Below are 20103 nucleotides of genomic sequence, written 5' to 3' on the forward strand. Positions count from 1 at the left end.
TTTTTTCTTCATAATCAACGTTCTTAAAGAGGTTTTATCTTCATCGTCTTTGGTGATGTTTTGATTCGATGTTCATTTGAATATCAACCTTAATACTTTATCAGTTAGGTCAATATTAATTTGTGTTGTATTTCTATCATTTTTAATGCGAGGGCTTGTAAACATTTTAACATGTTTATGATACTACTGCTTACTGCTGATGATGGCTCCACAACGAGTAGTAGATAGGAAAAATCAATGATAGGGTAAAGGCACCAGTAGTCAGCCTTATAACGCATTTTTAAAGTTTGTACTCTCGACGTTTCTACAGGATTAGTCGGATAAATAAACGCATGACATGGTTAGATCAAGTGTTTATTATAGTTTTGAAATAAAGTATGTCAAAAAATAACAATCCTCTTTATAATATCTATAATTAAGATTAAACAAAAAATGGCACTTTTCTCCAGTAGTCAGCCTCTAAAATCCAGTAAGCAGCCTTTGTGTACCCAGTACTCAGCCTTTATAAACTATTAATAACAATGAAATAAAAAACACTATTATTTGTATTAAAGTTAACGATATTATAATATTTATCATTCCTAGGTAGGAAGCTAGAGTATAGGTAGGTCTAAGTACCTATACTCTTATAAGTACAATTCTCATGCCACGAAATTTGTAAGCCATAGGTACTTCAAATTCTTCTTGCAAACTAATAAACACTGTATTTATCTTCTTATTTTTTATTAATGAATCTGTTTATTGAATATAATTCATTATTTTTAAATGCTGGTTGTAGGTGACGGTCGCCTACAGGAACATCTACGATAGCTCAAAAATAAAAAAGGGTCTGATTTTACAAATGGATCTTATTAATAGGTTCTCACAAGTTATAGTTTTACGATCAACTTAAGCACTTAGGTTTACGTTCACTTATTTCGGGTCCGGAATGGCGACTGACTGGCTTGCATGAGTGATCTGTCGATACCCCCCGTCAGGGGGGTATGAGGGGCCGCTACCGCACAATGGCTGCGGCGGCTGTCGCGGGTCGCTTCCCCACCGACTGGTGGGGTGGTCTGTTGGCCGTCATTTTGGGGACGGTGTGGGCAGCTGACTGACTGGCTTTTTCCAGTCCACCCATATTTGTATGTTTTAGCGGCATAAATTTGGGCCAATCACAGGCAAGGATTAGCGGCTCTCATGATGGTAATGCCGCTCGAACGGAATTGTTATAACTTTGTCACATTAACTAACGCGAGCGGTTTAGCGTCTGTGATTGGTCCACGTTGCTGCGTAAAAATGCACAAGTTTAGACGTATTTTCCTACATTTTGTCTTTCCATTTGGTAATTATCTAGGCTTCCTACTTCGAGCTAAATCGTGGGGTTATATAACTATATGTTTTTAGACGAGTCTAATTAAGTTCTATAAGCTTGCAATAGTTTAAACGAGCGCATGATTACGGTTTAGCTACAAAGTCCAGATTTAATGAGCCAAATCTGTCAGTTCGGCACGTGTTATGCATATTATCTCATCCTACGGTTCAAGGAGAGAGGTGAAAGTCTAGATTTTACCTAGATCATAACCGTTACCTTTTTCCACAATGATACCCATACGTACTTTTACCCGCAGGTTCAGGCTTGAAGTAGGTATGAGTACCAAAGATTTTCCCCAATTATTTTGGGGAAATTTACCATTCCTATGTATTACCTGTTTAGCTCACATTCTCTCGCTCTAACCACGTAATATAAAGTATAGGCATAATCGGGCTCATTATTTCATGACTGGGATCAAGAAAGGTTCTAGGGCTTATTCTGAATTAACGGTTCAGTTTAGGTCTTAATTTACATTACAACTTAGACATAATACATAGTCTACCTAGGTCTTAGGCTACCTACGTTGATAAAGATCTTTATTTTTGCTATTACAACTTAAGTAAGGAATTTATAACTTAGGGTTATATACGGAATAATAACATACATTCGATTGCGTGTCGGCTGTCGCCCACACTCCCCTCGTCGACTTGCTACGTCGACTCTGGATCGACCGGCAAGACAGCCAGCCTGGTCGTGGGTCTTTTGAAGGTGCCGCCCTTGGTCCGCACCTCCGCGCTGCGAATGCCACCGTCTGGGCCCGGGTAAACTCGTTCAACCACGCCTCGTGGCCATACGTTGCGTGGGTAATGAGGGGTCGACGACGATGACTAGGTCGCCGCCCGCCAGTGGTCGCTCGCCCGTCGCTGAAGATCGTCGCGGGGCGAGGGTAGGTAAGATCTCGCGCACCCAGCGACGCCAAAAGGAGTCGGCGAGTGCCTGGCTGACTTTCCAGGCTCGTCGGTTGACCTCGCCACAGGGGCCAGTGAGAGGAGTCCCCGTGGGGCCGTTGAGCAGGAAATGGTTCGGTGTCAGTGCCTCGGGATCGCGTGGATCGACCGAGACATGTGTGAGAGGCCGAGCGTTAACGCACGCCTCGGCCTCGGCCAGTAGAGTCGCAAGCACCTCTTCCTTGGGCGCTCGCGAGTGTAGCGTCGCCATGAGAGCAGTCTTCACAGAGCGGACCATCCGCTCCCAGGCGCCGCCTTGGTTCGGGGCTCCGGGGGGAATGAATCGCCAGTCCAAGCGATACTGCAGGCCGTACTGCTGCAGTGCGGGCAGCCATTCTTCATAGGCAGCCCGTAGCTCAGCCGTAGCGCCACGGAAATTGGTTCCGTTGTCGCTCCACATAGTGCGGGGCCAGCCCCGTCGCGCGGCCATGCGACGAAGTGACATGATGGCGGAGTCAGTGCTGAGGGAATGCACCAGCTCCAGATGCACCGCCCGGGTCGTCAGGCAGGTGTAGAGCGCCACCCAGCGCTTCTCGTGTCTCCTCCCGATGGTAACTGTAATATGACCGAATAGATCTACACCAGTGTTTGTAAAGGGTCTACAAAATGGCTCTATGCGCGACAGCGGCAAATCTCCCATAGGCGGGGCGCGTGGAGTCGCTTTTCTAATGCGGCAGAGTTGACAAGTGCTTGCGATTGCACGCACAGTCGGTCTTAGGCGCAATATCCAATATTCTTGTCTAACATCGTTTACAACGCGTTCATTATTAGCGTGCGCCGCTCTTCTATGCATTCTAAATATAATAAGTCTGGCCAACCGGTTGCGTCCATGTAGAATGGCCGGACTCTTGTTGATAGGCACGGGTGCGGCGTCGATGCGCCCCCGCATGCGGAGCACGTTGTCAGCTGCGAGCTCGGGGTCCAGTTCGAAGAGCGCGCTGCCTTTGGTTAGAGGCTCGCCGCGGCGGAGGCTCCGTAGCTCGTCAGCGAAGTCCTCCTTCTGCGCTCTCTGCAATAATAAACGTTCAGCGGCCAGAATATGTTTGGTTTGTAAATTCATCGTAGCTTTGGATTTTATAATGTCTATAAATTGCAACATTCTTGCAGTGGTACCCAGTAGACGGTCGTAGCTTGAAAATCGGCTCACATCAGGCAACGGTGGCGAGGCAACCTCGCGACTCACAAAGCACTGCTTGACCTCCAGTACTTGTAGCTCTGGTTCTGGCTGGTTCAATGGTTCTTGTGGCCATTCTGTTGTCGGTAGCCGTAGGAAAGCGGGTCCTTGGAACCATCTGTGTGTTATGTCAAACTCACGTGTGCTGTCCGCTCGGGTGGCGTCGTCTGCGACGTTCTGGCGTGTCGGCACCCATCGCCACTGTTCTGGTTCCGTGAGCTCAGCGATCTCGCCCAGGCGGTGCGAGACATAGGCGCTGTAACGGCGTGCATTTTCCCGTACCCAATGGAGTGTTGTTCGGCTGTCGGACCATATTACGACTTCCGCTACCTCGTACCTGTGTTGCTCTAGGATAGTTTTCTTCAGTCGAGCTCCGATCAAGGCCGACTGTAGCTTCGCTCGTGGAATCGAAATAGAGCGCGTTGGTCCCACTTTAGCCTTTGCCACGATCAGGCTGACGTAGACCTCCCCTCGTCTTTCGATACGCCAATAAGCGACCGCTGCATATGCTTGTGAGGAGGCATCAACGAAAATATGGAGGGTTCGTCTCACCATTTCCATAGGTCCGTAGTGGCGGGGAATGCGCAGTCTACCGACGTGTTCTAGCGCTCGCAGCCATGTCTGGAACTCCTCACACTCGTCTGGTGGCAGCGGAGCGTTCCAATCCAAACCCAGGCTCCAGAGTCGCTGAAGCTGGATCTTTACTGTAATTGAGAAATAAGAGATTATTCCTAACGGATCATATATACTCATTACTGCGCTGAGAGTCTCTCTTTTCGTTGGAGCCCTTTTACGTTCCTTAACTTCGCTTGGGACTCGGATCATGGTAGTGTTGAAGCCGAGATGGTCTGTCCTCGCATCCCAGGTTAGACCCAATACCTTTTGTTCCTTATCGCCAATCGGTGCGGGTGTGTCGGCTCGTAGTTCCTCTGGAATCCGTTCTATGAGAAGTGGCGAGTTACTAGACCACCCGCGGAGATGAAATCCAGCGTGCGCATGGCAAGCGGATACCTCTTCGGCGTACGCGATAGCGTCTGCTTCGTTTTCATAGCTTGAAACGTAGTCGTCCATATAGTGGTTTCTAACTATGTCTTCAAGGGCCCTCGGGTAGCGGTTCTCATAAGCATAAGCATTATAATTTCTTACCGAATGTGCAAGGAATGGGGAGCTCGCGATTCCAAACACCATTGACCTCATCCGGTACACGTCAGGGACGCCGCTTCTACGCGCCGCTCGCCACAGGAACATCTGCGAGTTTCTGTCCTCTTCACGGATCTGGATTCTCAAGAACATCTCTTCTACGTCTGCAGTCACAGCAAACGCACCATCTCGTTCGCTTGCTTGTGAGAGATGCAGCACTCGTTCAGCTCGTCGCGGGGTCTGCGGCGCGCGTCCATATATTAACCAGCCAAGATCTATCCTAACTGCAGCGGGTTCTCTCCTTGTTCCGATACGAGCCTCAAGTGGAAATATCATATGCCAGTTGTCTGACCCGATGAGTACCCGAGGCGTGGCGGTGTCATATGTGGCCTCCTGCAGGCCTCTCAGGTGCTCGTACTGCTTAACTAATGTTCTTGGCACTTGTTGAGAGTTAATGCCTAGGTTCTTTACCGTTCTAAGTCTGACGAGATGGGTATGTCCTCCGGTCAGCCCGCGTATTTGTACCGTCACGCGTCGGCTGGGCTCGATTGTTGACATGGGACCAATCCCATTGATGTGTAGTGGCGCTTCCACGCCCACAGCACCCACGGCGTCGGCTATCGAATCCTCGCACAGACTAATAGTCGAGCCATCGTCACAGAGCGCGTAGCATTTGATCTCGCCTGTCGGTCCAGATAAAAGTATAGGTATTACCTTAAGCAAAACGTCTGACGGCTCTTGGTGCTCTGTGTTCAGCACGAAGTGGTGAGCCGGTAGTGCCCCCTCTCTTTCCGCCGTCGTCAACGTGTGCTCTCTCTGTGCGCGCTCGGGCTCGATGGGCGCGCTGGCAGGCGTAGCTGAGGCCGCTTCGTCACGCCGTGAAGATTGTAGTTCCCTTCGTAGGAGTATAGATTCATCATGCAGCAGCGGGTGATGCGGGTGCTGGCATCCTCGCTCTCCGCATACACCCGCCTTGCAGTTGCCACGCCTGTGTCTCCTGTTAAGACATTTAAAACAAATCTTATTATCTTTCGCCCATTCCCATCGAGCCGCAACACTCATATCTAATACACGTTTACAATTTGTAGCAGTGTGCACGCCACCACAGCAAAGGCAAGGTTCTAATTTGTCAGTGGTATACGTTTGCACACGACTTGAGTTATACTTGCGGATCGCTCCACCATTTGACGGCTGAGGGTTTGACGCTGAGGTTCTCCGGCCTACGCGTATGTCCTCACGCATAGGCGCTGGCGCGCTGCGACGATTGACGCTTCCGCGCGCATGGCTGTACTGCAATTCCTTGTCGCTGATGTCGAGCAGAAAGTTGACCATGAGCGTGAGCTCGCTCTCAGCCTGCTCGAGCTTTTCTTCTGCATACTGGCACCAGCGCGATCGGACGTGGGGTGACAGGCGTTCTGTAATTTCACGTATAAGAAACGGATTACCTGCATACGCACGTCGGTCTAAACTTGCAAGTGTCGTCACAATGTTCACTACTTTAATGGCAAAATCATTCAAATCCACTGCACTAGGCCCTAGGTTAGGCAATTTACGTAGTTCGTTTAGGGCTTTATCTATCTTTAGGTAATGCGTGTTTTGGTATCGAGGGAAATACTCCTTAAAGATAGATCTTGATCGTCGAAGATTATTTTATTCGTGAAAGCTTAACTAGACTAGAGGCAACACTATTTTGCTCTACTAGCGTAACGATACTCAGGAGGTTGACGTTTACCGAACGAGTGCGTGCGAGGGAATGACGCGTATAACCGTATCCTTGGTCCTTTTGAGGTAACATTACTATCTCCTGATAACGGTGTAACGGTACCGAAAGTTTCCCACGCAACTAAAACTACGCTTAATTATACACAATAAAATGGACAATACTTCTTTGACTCTGCCGAAATTCTGCGGAGGTGAACCCTAATAAACAAATATAATACAATAACGTTACGGAACTTAATGAGTGAACATTGAACAATAGTCGACCGTAACGGTTTCAGGTTATACAATAACATAGTGCAACCTTACGGGGTCCGGCTTACGAGAACTAACTGTTATTTTATTACGTTGCTACGAAAATGGATTTACGTATTCTATTTTCTAGTTATAAAACTATTTCTATTTCTAATTATTAATAAGCTATTCTATATCTACATGCTAAACGATGTTGTAGTGGACGGACACGTCGGCTACATGGCTCCCTCCTCAGCGAAGCGTACGGGTAGACGAACGATGCGTCCGCTGCGGGTCATCCGTGATTGTCGTGAATCCGTAGGAATCAATACTGAGTTCTTATTTGTAGAAGATGTTGCAGGGCCTCTCCTTGCACAGGCCGGTGGTGTCGGTGTCGGCAGCATCGGCGTCGGCGGCGTCGGTGTCAGCGTCGGCGGCGTCGGTGTCAGCGTCGGCGGCGATTGTGTGGACGGCGGCGATAAAAGCGTCGTCGCTGGACTTGGTGTGTAGGTGATCACAGGTCCTTGTCTCTGCACCGAATTGGGCTCTGCATTTTCTGTTATGGTGTATGCAGGCTTAAGACGATCGATTGAAATTTTTGCCTCTCGTGTAGGTAACTGAATAGTGAAAACCTTGTCGGTTCGATTCAGTACTTTGTAGGGACCGTCGTATGGCGCCTGCAGTGGCTTTCTAACTGCGTCGACTCGAATAAACACGTAATCGCACGTAGTTAGATCGCGGTGAATGAAGATAGATCTTTTGTTGCTATGCGGTTGACTCGGTACTGGTTTCAGTTGTCGGATGGTTTCTCTCAGTTGTTCGACGTAGGAGCTGTCCATTATGACGTTGTTGCTTGTTGCGTTTGTTAGAAACTCCCCGGGTAGACGAATGTTGCATCCGTATGTAAGTTGCGCTGCACTTACGTTTGTGTCGGCGCGGAGCGCCGCACGGACACCTAGAAGCACTGTAGGTAGCTCGTTAATCCAACTTTTAGCGGATAAGAGTCTAGCTTTTAGTGCTGTCTTAATCGTTCGATGCCATCGTTCAAGGACACCGTTGCATATCGGATGGTACGGCGTTGTGCGCGTTTTTGCGATACCAAGCAGCTGTGTTAGGTGCGCAAATATTCGACTTTCGAACTGTCGACCTTGATCCGTTGTTATTGTAGCTGGGCATCCGAATCTTGACATCCATCCTTCGTAGACAGCTTTGGCGACTTCTTCAGCGGCGACTTCTTTTAGCGGGATCGCTTCGGGCCATCGAGTTGCGCGGTCAATGATTGTTAGGCAGTAACGGTAACCGTCGGACGTTGTTGGCATTGGACCGATGATGTCACAATGTACGTGTTCGAAACGGGCTGTAGGTTGGAACGTTGATAAAGTACTTGTAGTATGTTGCTGTATCTTTGTTCGTTGGCATGCGATGCATGCTTTTGCCCATGTTCCGATGTCCTTATTCATTGAAGGCCAGAAGTATTTGCTTGCAATCATCTTGCGCGTGGTGCGAGTGCCAGGATGACTAATGTTGTGCATATAGTCAAATACAGTGCGTCGGTAATCCGCAGGTAGGTACGGACGATCGTTGCCTGTAGTAGTTTCGCAGTATATGTTAAAGTCAGTTCCGGGAATCTTGATTTTTTTCAGTGATATATTTTCTTGTTGCTGCAGGCATTGAATGTCGCTATCCCTTTCTTGCGCTGCGGCTAACTCTTTGAAGTCGATCGGCGTTGGGCAGGTAATCGCGTCGATGCGCGAAAGTGCGTCCGCTACAGCGTTTTCCTTCCCACTTACATAGCGAATATCGGTCGTGAATTCGCTTATGAAAAGTAGGTGTCGAGTGCGTCGCGGTGATTCGCCGTCGTTTGATGATTTCGTAAATGCGAATGTGAGCGGCTTGTGGTCTGTGAATATTGTTAGCGGTCTTCCTTCAAACATTTTTCTAAAATGTTTTAACGATAAATATATTGACAGGAGTTCTCGATCGAACGTGCTGTATTTTTTTTGAGCTTCTGTGAACTTGCGCGAGAAATATCCGAGTGGCTGCCATTTTTTGTTAGTGAACTGTTGTAAAACAGCGCCAGCCACGGTGTTTGAGGCGTCACAAAATATCGCGAGTCGAGCTTCGTGCTGAGGGTGTGCGAGTAGGGCGGCGTTTTGTATGCTCGTTTTACACGCTTCGTAGGCTTGCGTAGCTTCTTCAGTCCATTCGATTTGCGACTTGTCTCTTTTCTTCGCGTTGTGTAGATACTTGCAGAGTGGAGATTGAATTATTGCGGCGTCTTTGATATTTTCTCGATAAAAGTTTATCATACCGAGAAAACGTCGTAATTCTTCGATTGTTTTAGGTTTTGGGTAATCGGCGATTGCTTGTACTTTTTCTCTCGGTGGTTGGATACCGTCTTTGTTCACTTCGTAGCCGAGAAACTTCACCGTAGGTTGACCAAAAACACATTTTGCGGGGTTTATTGTGATTCCGTATTCATCGAGACGTTGTAAGATAACGCGTAAATGTGCTCGGTGTTCCTCCTCGGTGGTTGAAGCTACTAGTAGGTCGTCGACGAACGGGAAAACGTAATCCAGCCCTCTGAGTACTTCGTGTATGAACCTTTGAAATGTTTGACCGCAGTTCCTTAAGCCTGGGCACATACGCGGGAATTCAAACAATCCGAACGGCGTAATGATCGCCGATTTTTCAATATCTCGCTCGCTGATCGGAAGTTGCTGGTAGGCACGATTGAGGTCGATCGTAGAAAAAATTGTTTTCCCGGCGAGTTGATACGTAAAGTCGCGTATGCGTGGTATAGGGTAGCGATCGGGTATCGTGATGGCGTTGAGTCTTCGGTAGTCACCACATACACGTAGATCTCCATTTTTCTTAGGCACTACGTGCAACGGTGAGGACCATTGGCTCTTACTAGGACGACATAAGCCTTGTTCTATCATGTTTTGAAATTCTTTTTTGACCTGTTCGTAGCGATGAGGTGCGATTGGTCTCGCTCGGCAGTGAACAGGTTGACCAATTGTTTCAATGACATGCTCGACTGTGTGCTTCGGACTGAGTTTCATTGATGTAAGTCTTGTAATTCCAGGGAACTCAGCAAGTATGTCGTGATAGGTTTGTCCTACGCGGATGCTCCGAACTGTAGGTATGTTCGTTTTACAAATTTGTGCGTTTGTAGTGAGCAATGTCTTTCCGTCGATCAATCTTCGGTTCGTCACGTCGACTATTAACTCGTGATGATTCAGAAAATCTGCTCCGAGGATTGGTTTCGACACGGCGGCAACAATAAACTTCCATTTGAACGGACGGCGCAGGTTAAGGTCGAGTTCGTATGTTTTTTCGCCATACGTAGGTATAGTCGTGTTGTTGGCAGCGTATAGTTGAAACGATAGAGGAGATTCAGGTGCGCCTTTCGCTCTCGGTATTTATGGCATATGTCGTCGGTAGTTGGGATTTATACCCCTACCCTCAGGCTGTCTGTAATTATAGATTAAACTGTTAACGTGAGCTCCGTGTTTCAATATCGTTTCCTAGCCTAAATACCACAAATTGGCGACGATTTAGTAATTCACGCGTGTGTTTAGTGTTTAGTGGATATAGGTAAATGAAATCAAGCGATAAGAAGCAATTATGGCGAGTCACGGGAACATGTTTGGTGGCAGTCTCACTTTCGACCATCGAACACAGGAATGGGCGATATTTAAGAGTCGTTTAGGCCAGTTTTGCACGGCAAACGATATTACCGATGATTCGGATAAATCTGGAGCCAAACGAAAGGCAATCCTGTTGACGGCGTTGGTGGAAGACACGTACCGTGTTGCAAGGAGTTTGTTGTTTCCGACGGAGCTCGATAATGTCGAATATAAGACGCTTATACAGCATTTTGACGCTCATTTCGAATCAAAGAAAAGTTCTTTTGCCGAGCGTTATAAGTTTTATAAGGCGGAGCAGCGCATCGGGGAAGATTTAGCCGAATGGGCAACGCGAGTGCGTAATTTAGCAGAGCATTGTGGGTTTAAAACGGAACTCGACACTATGCTTCGTGATCGGTTCGTCCTCGGATTGGAGGATATTAAGGAGAAGGAGAAGTTATTCGCGCAAAACTTGGAGAGTTTGACGTTCAACCGGGCGCTGGAATTAGCGCAAAGTGTCCGCTGTGCGCGCCAGGCGCTACGCGCCGCCGGGCCCGCGCCCGCGCCCGCCGCGGCGGCGCCGGCGCCCGTGTACGCCGTGCGGACCGGCAGCGGAGCGGCGCGATCTGCCGTCATGCTAGACTCTCGTTGTGAAGTGTGTGGTTATAAAAGTCATTCGAAAGATCAGTGTCGTTTTATAAATTTCACGTGCACTAAATGTAAGGTCAAAGGTCATTTGAAGCGTATGTGTACGGGTAAGGCGAAATACAGGAGCAACCATTTCCTGACTGCGGATGACGACGACACCATCACAGGTAGTTTCGATCTTTTTAATATAAAATGCACTAATGAGAAACCTATGCTCGAGACGGTGTCTTTAGCGGGCGAAAACATTTTATGTGAGATAGATACCGGTAGTGCAATTTCAATTCTTCCTTACTCATTGTACATGAATGTTTTCGCCGCGTACGAGTTGCAGCCGTCGTTAGAAGTTTTTAATTGCTATAATGAAAGTAAGCTTATTCCAAAAGGATGCGTTACGTTGCCGGTGATTTACGAAGGTCGCACAAAACAGATTAAAATGTTCGTCTCGGAAAATAAATCCAAGAAACCCGTTTTATTAGGACGAAATTTCATATGTGCGTTTGACTTGCAACTAAGTACCAATTACTGTAATAATTTACAAAATCTCGATTTGGGAGATCAATTTAAAAACAAATATGCCAAATTATTTTCAGACGAATTAGGTGAATTTAACAAATATAAAATAACCTTAAAAATTAAACCCGATAGTACATTGAAATTTTTTAAACCACGTCCGGTGCCCTTAGCTCTTAAACCAAAAGTGGAGGCAGAGTTGCAGCGATTAGTCGAGTTAGGTATACTGGAGAAAATAGATCATTCCGATGTAGCTACTCCTATCGTCCCCGTATTGCGACCCGATGGAAATATACGCATTTGTGGCGATTTTTCGGTCACGCTTAATAAAGTTTTGTACTTAGATAATTATCCATTACCGAGAATAGAGGATTTATTTGCGAGGCTACACGGGGGAGTGGAATTCTCTAAACTGGACTTATCGCGCGCATACTCTCAGTTGGTTCTGGACGAGTCAAAACGCTTAACGTGTATAAACACTCATAAAGGATTATTTTGTTACAATAGGTTAGTTTTTGGTTTGTCAAATGCCCCGTTTATATTTCAACGAACAATGGAACAACTATTATCGGGAATAGAGGGAACGTGTATTTTTCTTGATGATATTTTAATTACGGGTCCTAACCGAGAAACGCATTTACAACGTTTAGAGCAAGTTCTGAGTAGGTTACAGGATGCGGGGTTGCGACTCAAACAGAGTAAGTGCGAACTATTTAAAGATTCCGTCGAATATTTAGGGTTCCGTATCGATAAAAATGGGTTGCATAAATCAGATAAAAAAGTGAAAGCCATTCTTAATTGTGAGTGTCCTAAGAATGTGAGCGAACTCAAGTCTTTTTTGGGCATGATTGGATTTTATAGATGTTTTGTTCCAAATACGTCCAGTATACTTGACCCCTTACACTTATTACTACAAAAAGGTGAAAAGTGGAAATGGGGCCAAGAGCAACAGGAAGCTTTTAACAAAATCAAGTGCGAATTAGCGTCCGATCGGGTGCTGGCGCACTATGACCCCGACCTGCCGACCGTGGTCACCGCAGACGCGGGCCCGCGCGGGTTGGCCGGCGTGCTAGCACAACGGCAGCGCGACGGCACAGAGCGTGTAGTGGCGTACGCTTCGCGATCACTTTCTAAGGCAGAACGTAACTATGCTCAAGTTCAGAAAGAGGCCGCAGCTCTCGTTTTTTCAATCAAGAAATTTCATCATTATTTATATGGTCGATCGGTTCCATTTACCTTGCGCACGGATCACAAACCGCTTTTGTCAATCTTCGGCAGCAAAAAGGGCGTACCTGAACTAGCGGCTAACCGTTTGCAACGGTATGCGTTGTTCTTATCGGCATATAACTTTAATATAGAATATGTTAAGGGAGAACACAACGTAGCCGATTTTTTGTCGCGTTCAGTCAATTCTGATCAGCGGGATAACCTAGAATCACAAAACGAACATGATAAAGCCATGTACATAAATTTTATATCGGATTCGATTTTAATGCCGCTTAGTGTTGTTGATATTCAAAAAGAAACCGCGAACGATGCAATTCTTAATAAGGTAAAAGATTACATAATTAACGGTTGGCCGGCTAAAATGCCATATGTTGATTTAAAACCATATTTCGCTTGTCGTTTAGAGCTGTCATTGGAAAATGGATGCATTTTAAGAGGCCATAAGGTCGTAATTCCCTCGGTATACAGAGAACAATTGCTGACAGAATTGCATAGCTCCCATTTCGGAATCGTAAAAACTAAAGCGGAAGCCCGAGCGCGAATGTGGTGGCCACATATAGATAGGGATATTGAGGACAAAATAGGTACATGCAATATTTGTCTTGCATTACGCACTACGCAGTGACCCTCCCCGCGCGCCGCTAGCACCGTGGCCCTACCCGGCCCATCCTTGGGAGCGCGTGCATTTAGATTTGTTTTCGTGGCAAGCGAAACAGTTTTTAGTTGCGGTTGACGCTCACTCAAAATGGGTGGAATGTTTTTTGTTAACGGTGACAAATACTAGCGCCATTATAGACAAATTATGCGAAATTTTTAGTAGATATGGTTTGGTGCGAACTTTAGTTACCGATAACGCTAGCAATTTTTGTTCCAGTCAATTTGAAGAATATTGTAAGATAAACGGTATGCAACATGTTACTATCGCGCCATACCATCCAGCATCAAATGGGCAGGCGGAAAATACGGTAAAAACTGTAAAACGGGCCGTTAAAATAATAATGCAGCAGAATAAAAGCCAGCAAGAAATAACACGGAAACTCAACAAATTTTTATTCGACTACAGAAACGCAGTACATTGTACGACCGGTTACGCGCCCGCCCAACTGATGCTGGGTCGCATGCTGCGCTGCCGGCTCGACCTGCTGCGCACGTCGCCGCCCGCAGCCAGCGCCAGCGCCGCTGCCGCCACCGCCGCGGTGTCGTCCTCATCCGCAGCGCCTAATCCGCTGACTAATGTGCGTGCGAAACAGATCTTACACAGTAAACAATATGGTGGATTACGTAAATGTAATTTTAATATGAATGATACTGTATTAGTGAAACACATATTTTCAAATGGGAATAAACATGAGTGGAGAAAAGGGATTATTATTAAGAAACTGGGGTCAAGAATATATGAAGTATTTGTGCCCGACTTGAACGTAACAGTTAAAAAACACATCGATCAGCTGTTGGCATACAAAGGAGCACAGCTTGAAATTGACGTGGAGGATTTGAGCCTATACGGAGATGAAGATGACGGTGACTCAGAGCTCGAAGGAGTCAACGATAATGATTCGTTCTGTTCACTCCCAGATGATGGGCAACCTGCATCATCACAGACCTCAGCAGAAATGCAGGACAGTGCTCAATCTAACAATGAGGTCATTGATGGCCGCCCTGAGGGCCAGTTGACCCGGCCAGAACGGGGCCAGGAGGCCAGCGCGGCCGCGGGAAGCGCCGCGAGCGGGCCGGTACCCGACTCCCCCAAGCCTGCTTCTGGTGGACGGCTTGTGCGATCCACTAGAAATAAGAACGCTATTTATAAGATTTAGTTTATTTTCTTTTTTCTTTATTTTCTTTTTTACTGTTATTTTTGGTAACTATTGGTGGAGGGATTATGGCATATGTCGTCGGTAGTTGGGATTTATACCCCTACCCTCAGGCTGTCTGTAATTATAGATTAAACTGTTAACGTGAGCTCCGTGTTTCAATATCGTTTCCTAGCCTAAATACCACAGTATTACACTGATGTCTGCTCCGGTATCTACCAAGAACGATACTTTCGTCTTCCTGTCGGTTACGAAAAGGCGGTGTGAATGTTCTAGTACGCTGGATTCCGCCGCGGCCAGCGTCTTCTTTAGTTTTCCGAAGGCAAAGTAACGGGTCGGAAAGCACACGGCGGTCTGCATTTTGTTGCTTCCATACCGAAACGTCGGTGGTAGTAGCACCATGGTGATGGCGATTTGCTTCTGTCCTCGGACCTCGAGTTGTTTCGTGAACGGAGATCCGAACGACGTCGACTGTGGGAACGGCTTTGGCGTCGCCTGGCTTGCGGGCATCTGCTTAGCTCCTCGACTCTAATGTTTAATTTTCTGATTTCACTCAGAATGAACTGAGTGTCGGTGGCCGCGTAACTCTGTGCTAGCGGCGGTTGCTGATGTTGATCGTGCGATAACGCAATCGACACTGGCCTCGATATCGCTGAAATCTGTGGTACGTTCGGCGATTCCTCCATCATCTTGTCGGCAAGTCGCGCCATTTCATCGAGCGTTGCCTTCTCACTGAAGGTTTCGCTTACGCAAAGCACCGAGCGTATATATGGTGGCAGTGAGTTCGTCCATATGATTTTTAACATGTTGTCATTAAACTTATTCCTGGCCAGCTCACGCATTCGCCTTAGCAACTGACTGGGCTTTTGCTCGCCGAGCTCCATTTGGGATAGGAGCTTTTTCACTTGCCGGCTGTCAGACTCTTCGTAAACGGCAATGAGACGCTCCTTTACGGTCTTGTAGTACTCAGTTTTAGGAGGGTTGAATAGGATGTCTGTTATTTGCTGGACATCTTGCTTGTCTAACTGAGCTATTACCATGCTTGCTAGCTGGCTGTCACTTCTGTTTAAGTCCCTCGTAGCGTGCTCGAAGCTGGCAAACCAGATGCGCGGCGAGTCACGCCAAAAATCAGGTATCTTCAACGGTGCGCTGACTGTGCTGGCCGATGCAGGTGCGGGTGCAGGCTGTTGTTGAATGAGCGGGTTAGCTGCGTTGTTGCCTGCATCGACGACTTGATTGCTGCTTTCGCTGTTCATGTTGACTCCGTTGCCTTTGTCTGGGTTTGGGCTCATTTTTCTTATCACGTCGGGGTCACCACTTTAGGTAATGCGTGTTTTGGTATCGAGGGAAATACTCCTTAAAGATAGATCTTGATCGTCGAAGATTATTTTATTCGTGAAAGCTTAACTAGACTAGAGGCAACACTATTTTGCTCTACTAGCGTAACGATACTCAGGAGGTTGACGTTTACCGAACGAGTGCGTGCGAGGGAATGACGCGTATAACCGTATCCTTGGTCCTTTTGAGGTAACATTACTATCTCCTGATAACGGTGTAACGGTACCGAAAGTTTCCCACGCAACTAAAACTACGCTTAATTATACACAATAAAATGGACAATACTTCTTTGACTCTGCCGAAATTCTGCGGAGGTGAACCCTAATAAACAAATATAATACAATAACGTTACGGAACTTAATGAGTGAACATTGAACAATAGTCGACCGTAACGGTTTCAGGTTATACAATAACATAGTGCAACCTTACGGGGTCCGGCTTACGAGAACTAACTGTTATTTTATTACGTTGCTACGAAAATGGATTTACGTATTCTATTTTCTAGTTATAAAACTATTTCTATTTCTAATTATTAATAAGCTATTCTATATCTACATGCTAAACGATGTTGTAGTGGACGGACACGTCGGCTACATATCAAAAGGTCCGATCTGCCAAAGTTTTTCTTCAAGACTCTTATTATTAGCTCTGGATCAGCGGATGATGCCAACATATGTAGCACACAGTCTCTAGCTTCGCCTTTAAGACAGTGTCGCAACCGGGATAGGTTCTCCCAGTTAGTAAACTTATATCGAGCAGTGGATTCTATATAAGCAGTGTGAAATGTCGTCCATTCACTCGTGAGTCCAGAAAATCCTGGTAAATCCCATACCTGTTTCGATGACGTTGGTCTACTGTTCAGAGCCACTAACTGTGACATAACTTGCTCCAGACCTGCTGTCACACTCGATGACTGCTCCCGCGAACCACATCTGCAATAATCGGCGCATTGCATTCTATTGTTGCATACTTCGTACTGACGACGTTCGGACGTACGCGCGCGCACAGCTGGCGGGCTCACGGGCGGCGTGTGAACGCGTCGACTGCGCGGGACTGACTGGAGCGGGCAGTGTTGCCAGGGCTCTGGAGTCATAAGTTACGTTTCGTTTCCCTAAAAGTCACATTTTTGCTGCTTAAGTCACATTTTTAGGATTCCGTACCCAAAGGGTAAAAACGTACCGTAAACGTAAAAACTATTACTAATACTCCACTGTCCGTCTATCTGTCTGTCACCAGGCTGCCCACCCTTCGTGGGCGAGTCTGACTTGCACTTAAGCGCCAATTACATTCCTGTTCCCGATTTCGGGTCCGAAATCAGTCCCGATTTCGGGCATGATAATCGTTTTCGTTTCACGGAATATCAGCACATCGTTAACAATATTTGAAATGTTAAAAATAATTTGTCTCTAATTGCCAAAAATGTTCAATGTTTGATATTTTTGCATATGAACCATTTTTTTACATTTCAAATATTGTAAATGATGTGCTGATATTTAGTGAAACGGAAAAATATTTTTTTTCGGGCCCGAAATCGGGTCCTGATAAAGTTTGGATGTAATTGGCACTTTAACCGGTTTTTATAGTATAGTAAACACCCATATAATGGAGGCACCCAGACGGGATGATCAAATCGACCGATTCGATCAGAAAATAACCTGGCATCATACTCCAATGTTAGTTTTATGGTGATATTTGAGCGCTGTAAAACGATACGTGGTGATATTTGAAAAAAAAGCGGCCAAGTGCGAGTCGGACTCGTCCATGAAGGGTTCCCTACCATTTATGATGTATTAAAAAAAACTACTTACTAGATCTCATTTAAACCAATTTGCGGTGGAAGTTTGCATGGTAATGTACATCATATATTTTTTTTAGTTTTATCATTCTCTTATTTTAGAAGTTACAGGGGGGAGACACACATTTTACCAGTTTGGAAGTCTCCCGCGCAAACTATTCAGTTTAGAAAAAAAATGATATTTGAAACTTCAATATCATTTTTGAAGACCTATCCATAGATATCCCCCCCCCCCATGTTTGTTTTGTTTAAATTTTATGACGTTTTTGCCATTTGGCTACGGAACCCTAAAAAGCGCTGGTGGCCTAGCGGCATTAATGTAAGTAAAAGGGGTAGATATGTGACGTTAATAGTTGACAAAACTAAAATCTGGTCCAGCACCCATCATTTGCAAATACTACACACCATTATAATGTACATGTGCACAACGAGCAACAGGGATAACCAAATATAGTTAACAGTGCTGCGCAAGCGAGACCCCTATATTTTGCGTATTCCTCGAGGTGCAACAGAGAAAAACTAATAACATTATACAAATGTGTAGGCGAGACGTACATACTTCTTACATTGTCGTCTTAAAGTGATATTAAGTCATTTCGATTTTTAAAAAATACAATGATTTGATATTACCTAATCTTAGACCGTCTCTCACTTCAAGCAAATATCTGAGCGAGCGAGTTACACTGAGATTAATATCAAATGATTGACTATCATATTTTTAAAGCATGAAATTGACCCTCGTTTTTTACTTCTGAAACCCTGGTCGACTATTCACTATGTTCAACTAACGTGTCGCCTCGAGAAAACCAGTATAACGATATGATCTCAGTTGATAGGGATCTCCTCGAGGTTTCACTTCTGATGGTTTTTCGGAAAAGACAAGTACGCTTGACAAGAGATAATGTAATCACTGGTAATTCGTAGTTACTCCTGGTATTTATATATTCCAATCGTTCACCGAGCGCACGACTCAAGATAACCAATATAAAAGTGTGAACCTTGTTTATTCATAGTTACGATACGTATACGGATTCACTTATATTGGACAAGTTGTAAGTCATGAGAATAAGCGCCTCCAACGGCGGTCTTTATTAGGTAGCGTCAGGAAACAAATATTTAAAAAGGAAAATTATAATGTATGGAGAAAAAAAAATTGTATCAAAAACGAAACCGAGCATCATTTTTAATTTTCACAATTCAATCGCTAGGCATTTCCACAGCTGCAGCTCGTTTTAAAATAGAAATAAGTGAAAGTTTTTTCTCTAAACATCATAGTTTTCATTTTTTTAACGTTAATACTGATTTTGAAGTTATATTTTTTTTTAATCATTCCCTATCGAAGGCGAAATTAGCAATGTCCCACTTTTCTCGATTTGAGACGGCAGCGTGCCCTTACATTAGAATGTTCAATTTAAAGTATTCGTTCTGATTTTCATCGTTTTCATTTTCATCACCTTAGTTGCTCTACAAAGAGGACAAATTAAAACAAATACTCAAACGGTAAATACGTAGTTAGGGAGTTTCGTTCTGTTTATAATCAGCAGTTCCACTACACTAATTGCCAGTTTTTGGATGAAAATGCTTAATTTGTAAACAAAAACCACAAAAATCACTATATGTGTACCCATAAGACTTTAAGTGTTCCCTCAATTCTTCATGGATTCCATCATTAGAACTTTGAACCCGGGACGGGACCATCGGCTTTATAGGCAGGGTCACTGCCCACTAGGCCAGACCAGTCATCATACATTTTACTTGACAAATAGAGATGATTATTATTTATTTCTTTTGTTTATGATTGTTAAGGGGCTATCTTGAATGCCTTAATATGAACTCCAATGTAGTTACTATGATTTTAATATTTAAAAATGTACAAAAATGTAACGGAGCCGAGCCATTGCCGCGGTGGCTAGGAAGTAACGTCCTCACTTCGGCTGCCCCCCGCTGGCACCTCTCCCCGCGGTCGCCCTGCTGGAGTGGTACGCGACATGCCGGCGGACCTTGAAGTGTCGTCTTCAACTGCAGTGTCCACAGGTAAGGGGCAGATCTTGGTGAAGTCTCTGCGTAGCTGCCCAGTGGCAGTTTGAATTTCTGCGACTCGGGTAACACCGTCGCGCCCTGGGAAGACTCGTTGTATTCTCCCTAGGAGCCATTTAATTGGAGGCTTTTGCTTATCTTTAATTACGACGAGGGTTCCAATCTTTAGTTGCCCGTTCGTCGATTGCCTCCATTTAGTTCGGATCTGAAGCTCGCTTATGTACTCCTGTTGCCAACGTGCCCAGAAGTGCTGGCGTAGCTGCTGGGTCTTCTGGTATCTGTCCACTAATCTGGTACGTGAAGTCAGATCTTCCTCTGGGATCGCTGTCATACTTCGCCCGATTATGAAGTGCCCAGGTGTGAGTGGCAATAAGTCATTCTGGTCCGAGCTAAGTGGGGTCAAGGGTCGAGAATTTAAAAGGGCCTCTATATAAGTTAGTGTAGAATACAAATCCTCATAAGTTAGGTTAGCTGAACCTAGTACGCGGCGCAAATGATGTTTTATAGATCGTACACCGGCTTCATGCAGGCCACCGA

General features: G+C 45.6%; 2 protein-coding genes across 3 annotated transcripts in view; both read right to left on the minus strand.

Annotated features, from left to right (window-relative positions):
* The window catches only part of LOC133534154 (uncharacterized), a 44958-nt gene that overhangs the window by 11597 nt on the left and 13258 nt on the right, over positions 1-20103 (minus strand). The window lies entirely within an intron of this gene.
* Positions 831-19307, minus strand: LOC133534153 (uncharacterized). 2 transcript variants are annotated; one of them, XM_061873238.1, is made up of 2 exons: positions 16329-19307; positions 831-6189 (listed from the first exon to the last, which is right to left on the minus strand). In XM_061873238.1, the coding sequence occupies exons 1-2, from the start codon at positions 16825-16827 to the stop codon at positions 2126-2128; spliced, it is 4563 nt and encodes a 1520-aa protein (XP_061729222.1). In that variant the 5' UTR covers positions 16828-19307; the 3' UTR covers positions 831-2125. The 2 variants fall into 2 exon arrangements, with proteins under 2 accessions (XP_061729222.1, XP_061729223.1); XM_061873239.1 differs by having other exon boundaries at positions 831-6030; positions 16567-16696.

This window comes from Cydia pomonella, unplaced genomic scaffold, assembly GCF_033807575.1.
Source record: "Cydia pomonella isolate Wapato2018A unplaced genomic scaffold, ilCydPomo1 PGA_scaffold_62, whole genome shotgun sequence".
NCBI lineage: Eukaryota > Metazoa > Arthropoda > Insecta > Lepidoptera > Tortricidae > Cydia > Cydia pomonella.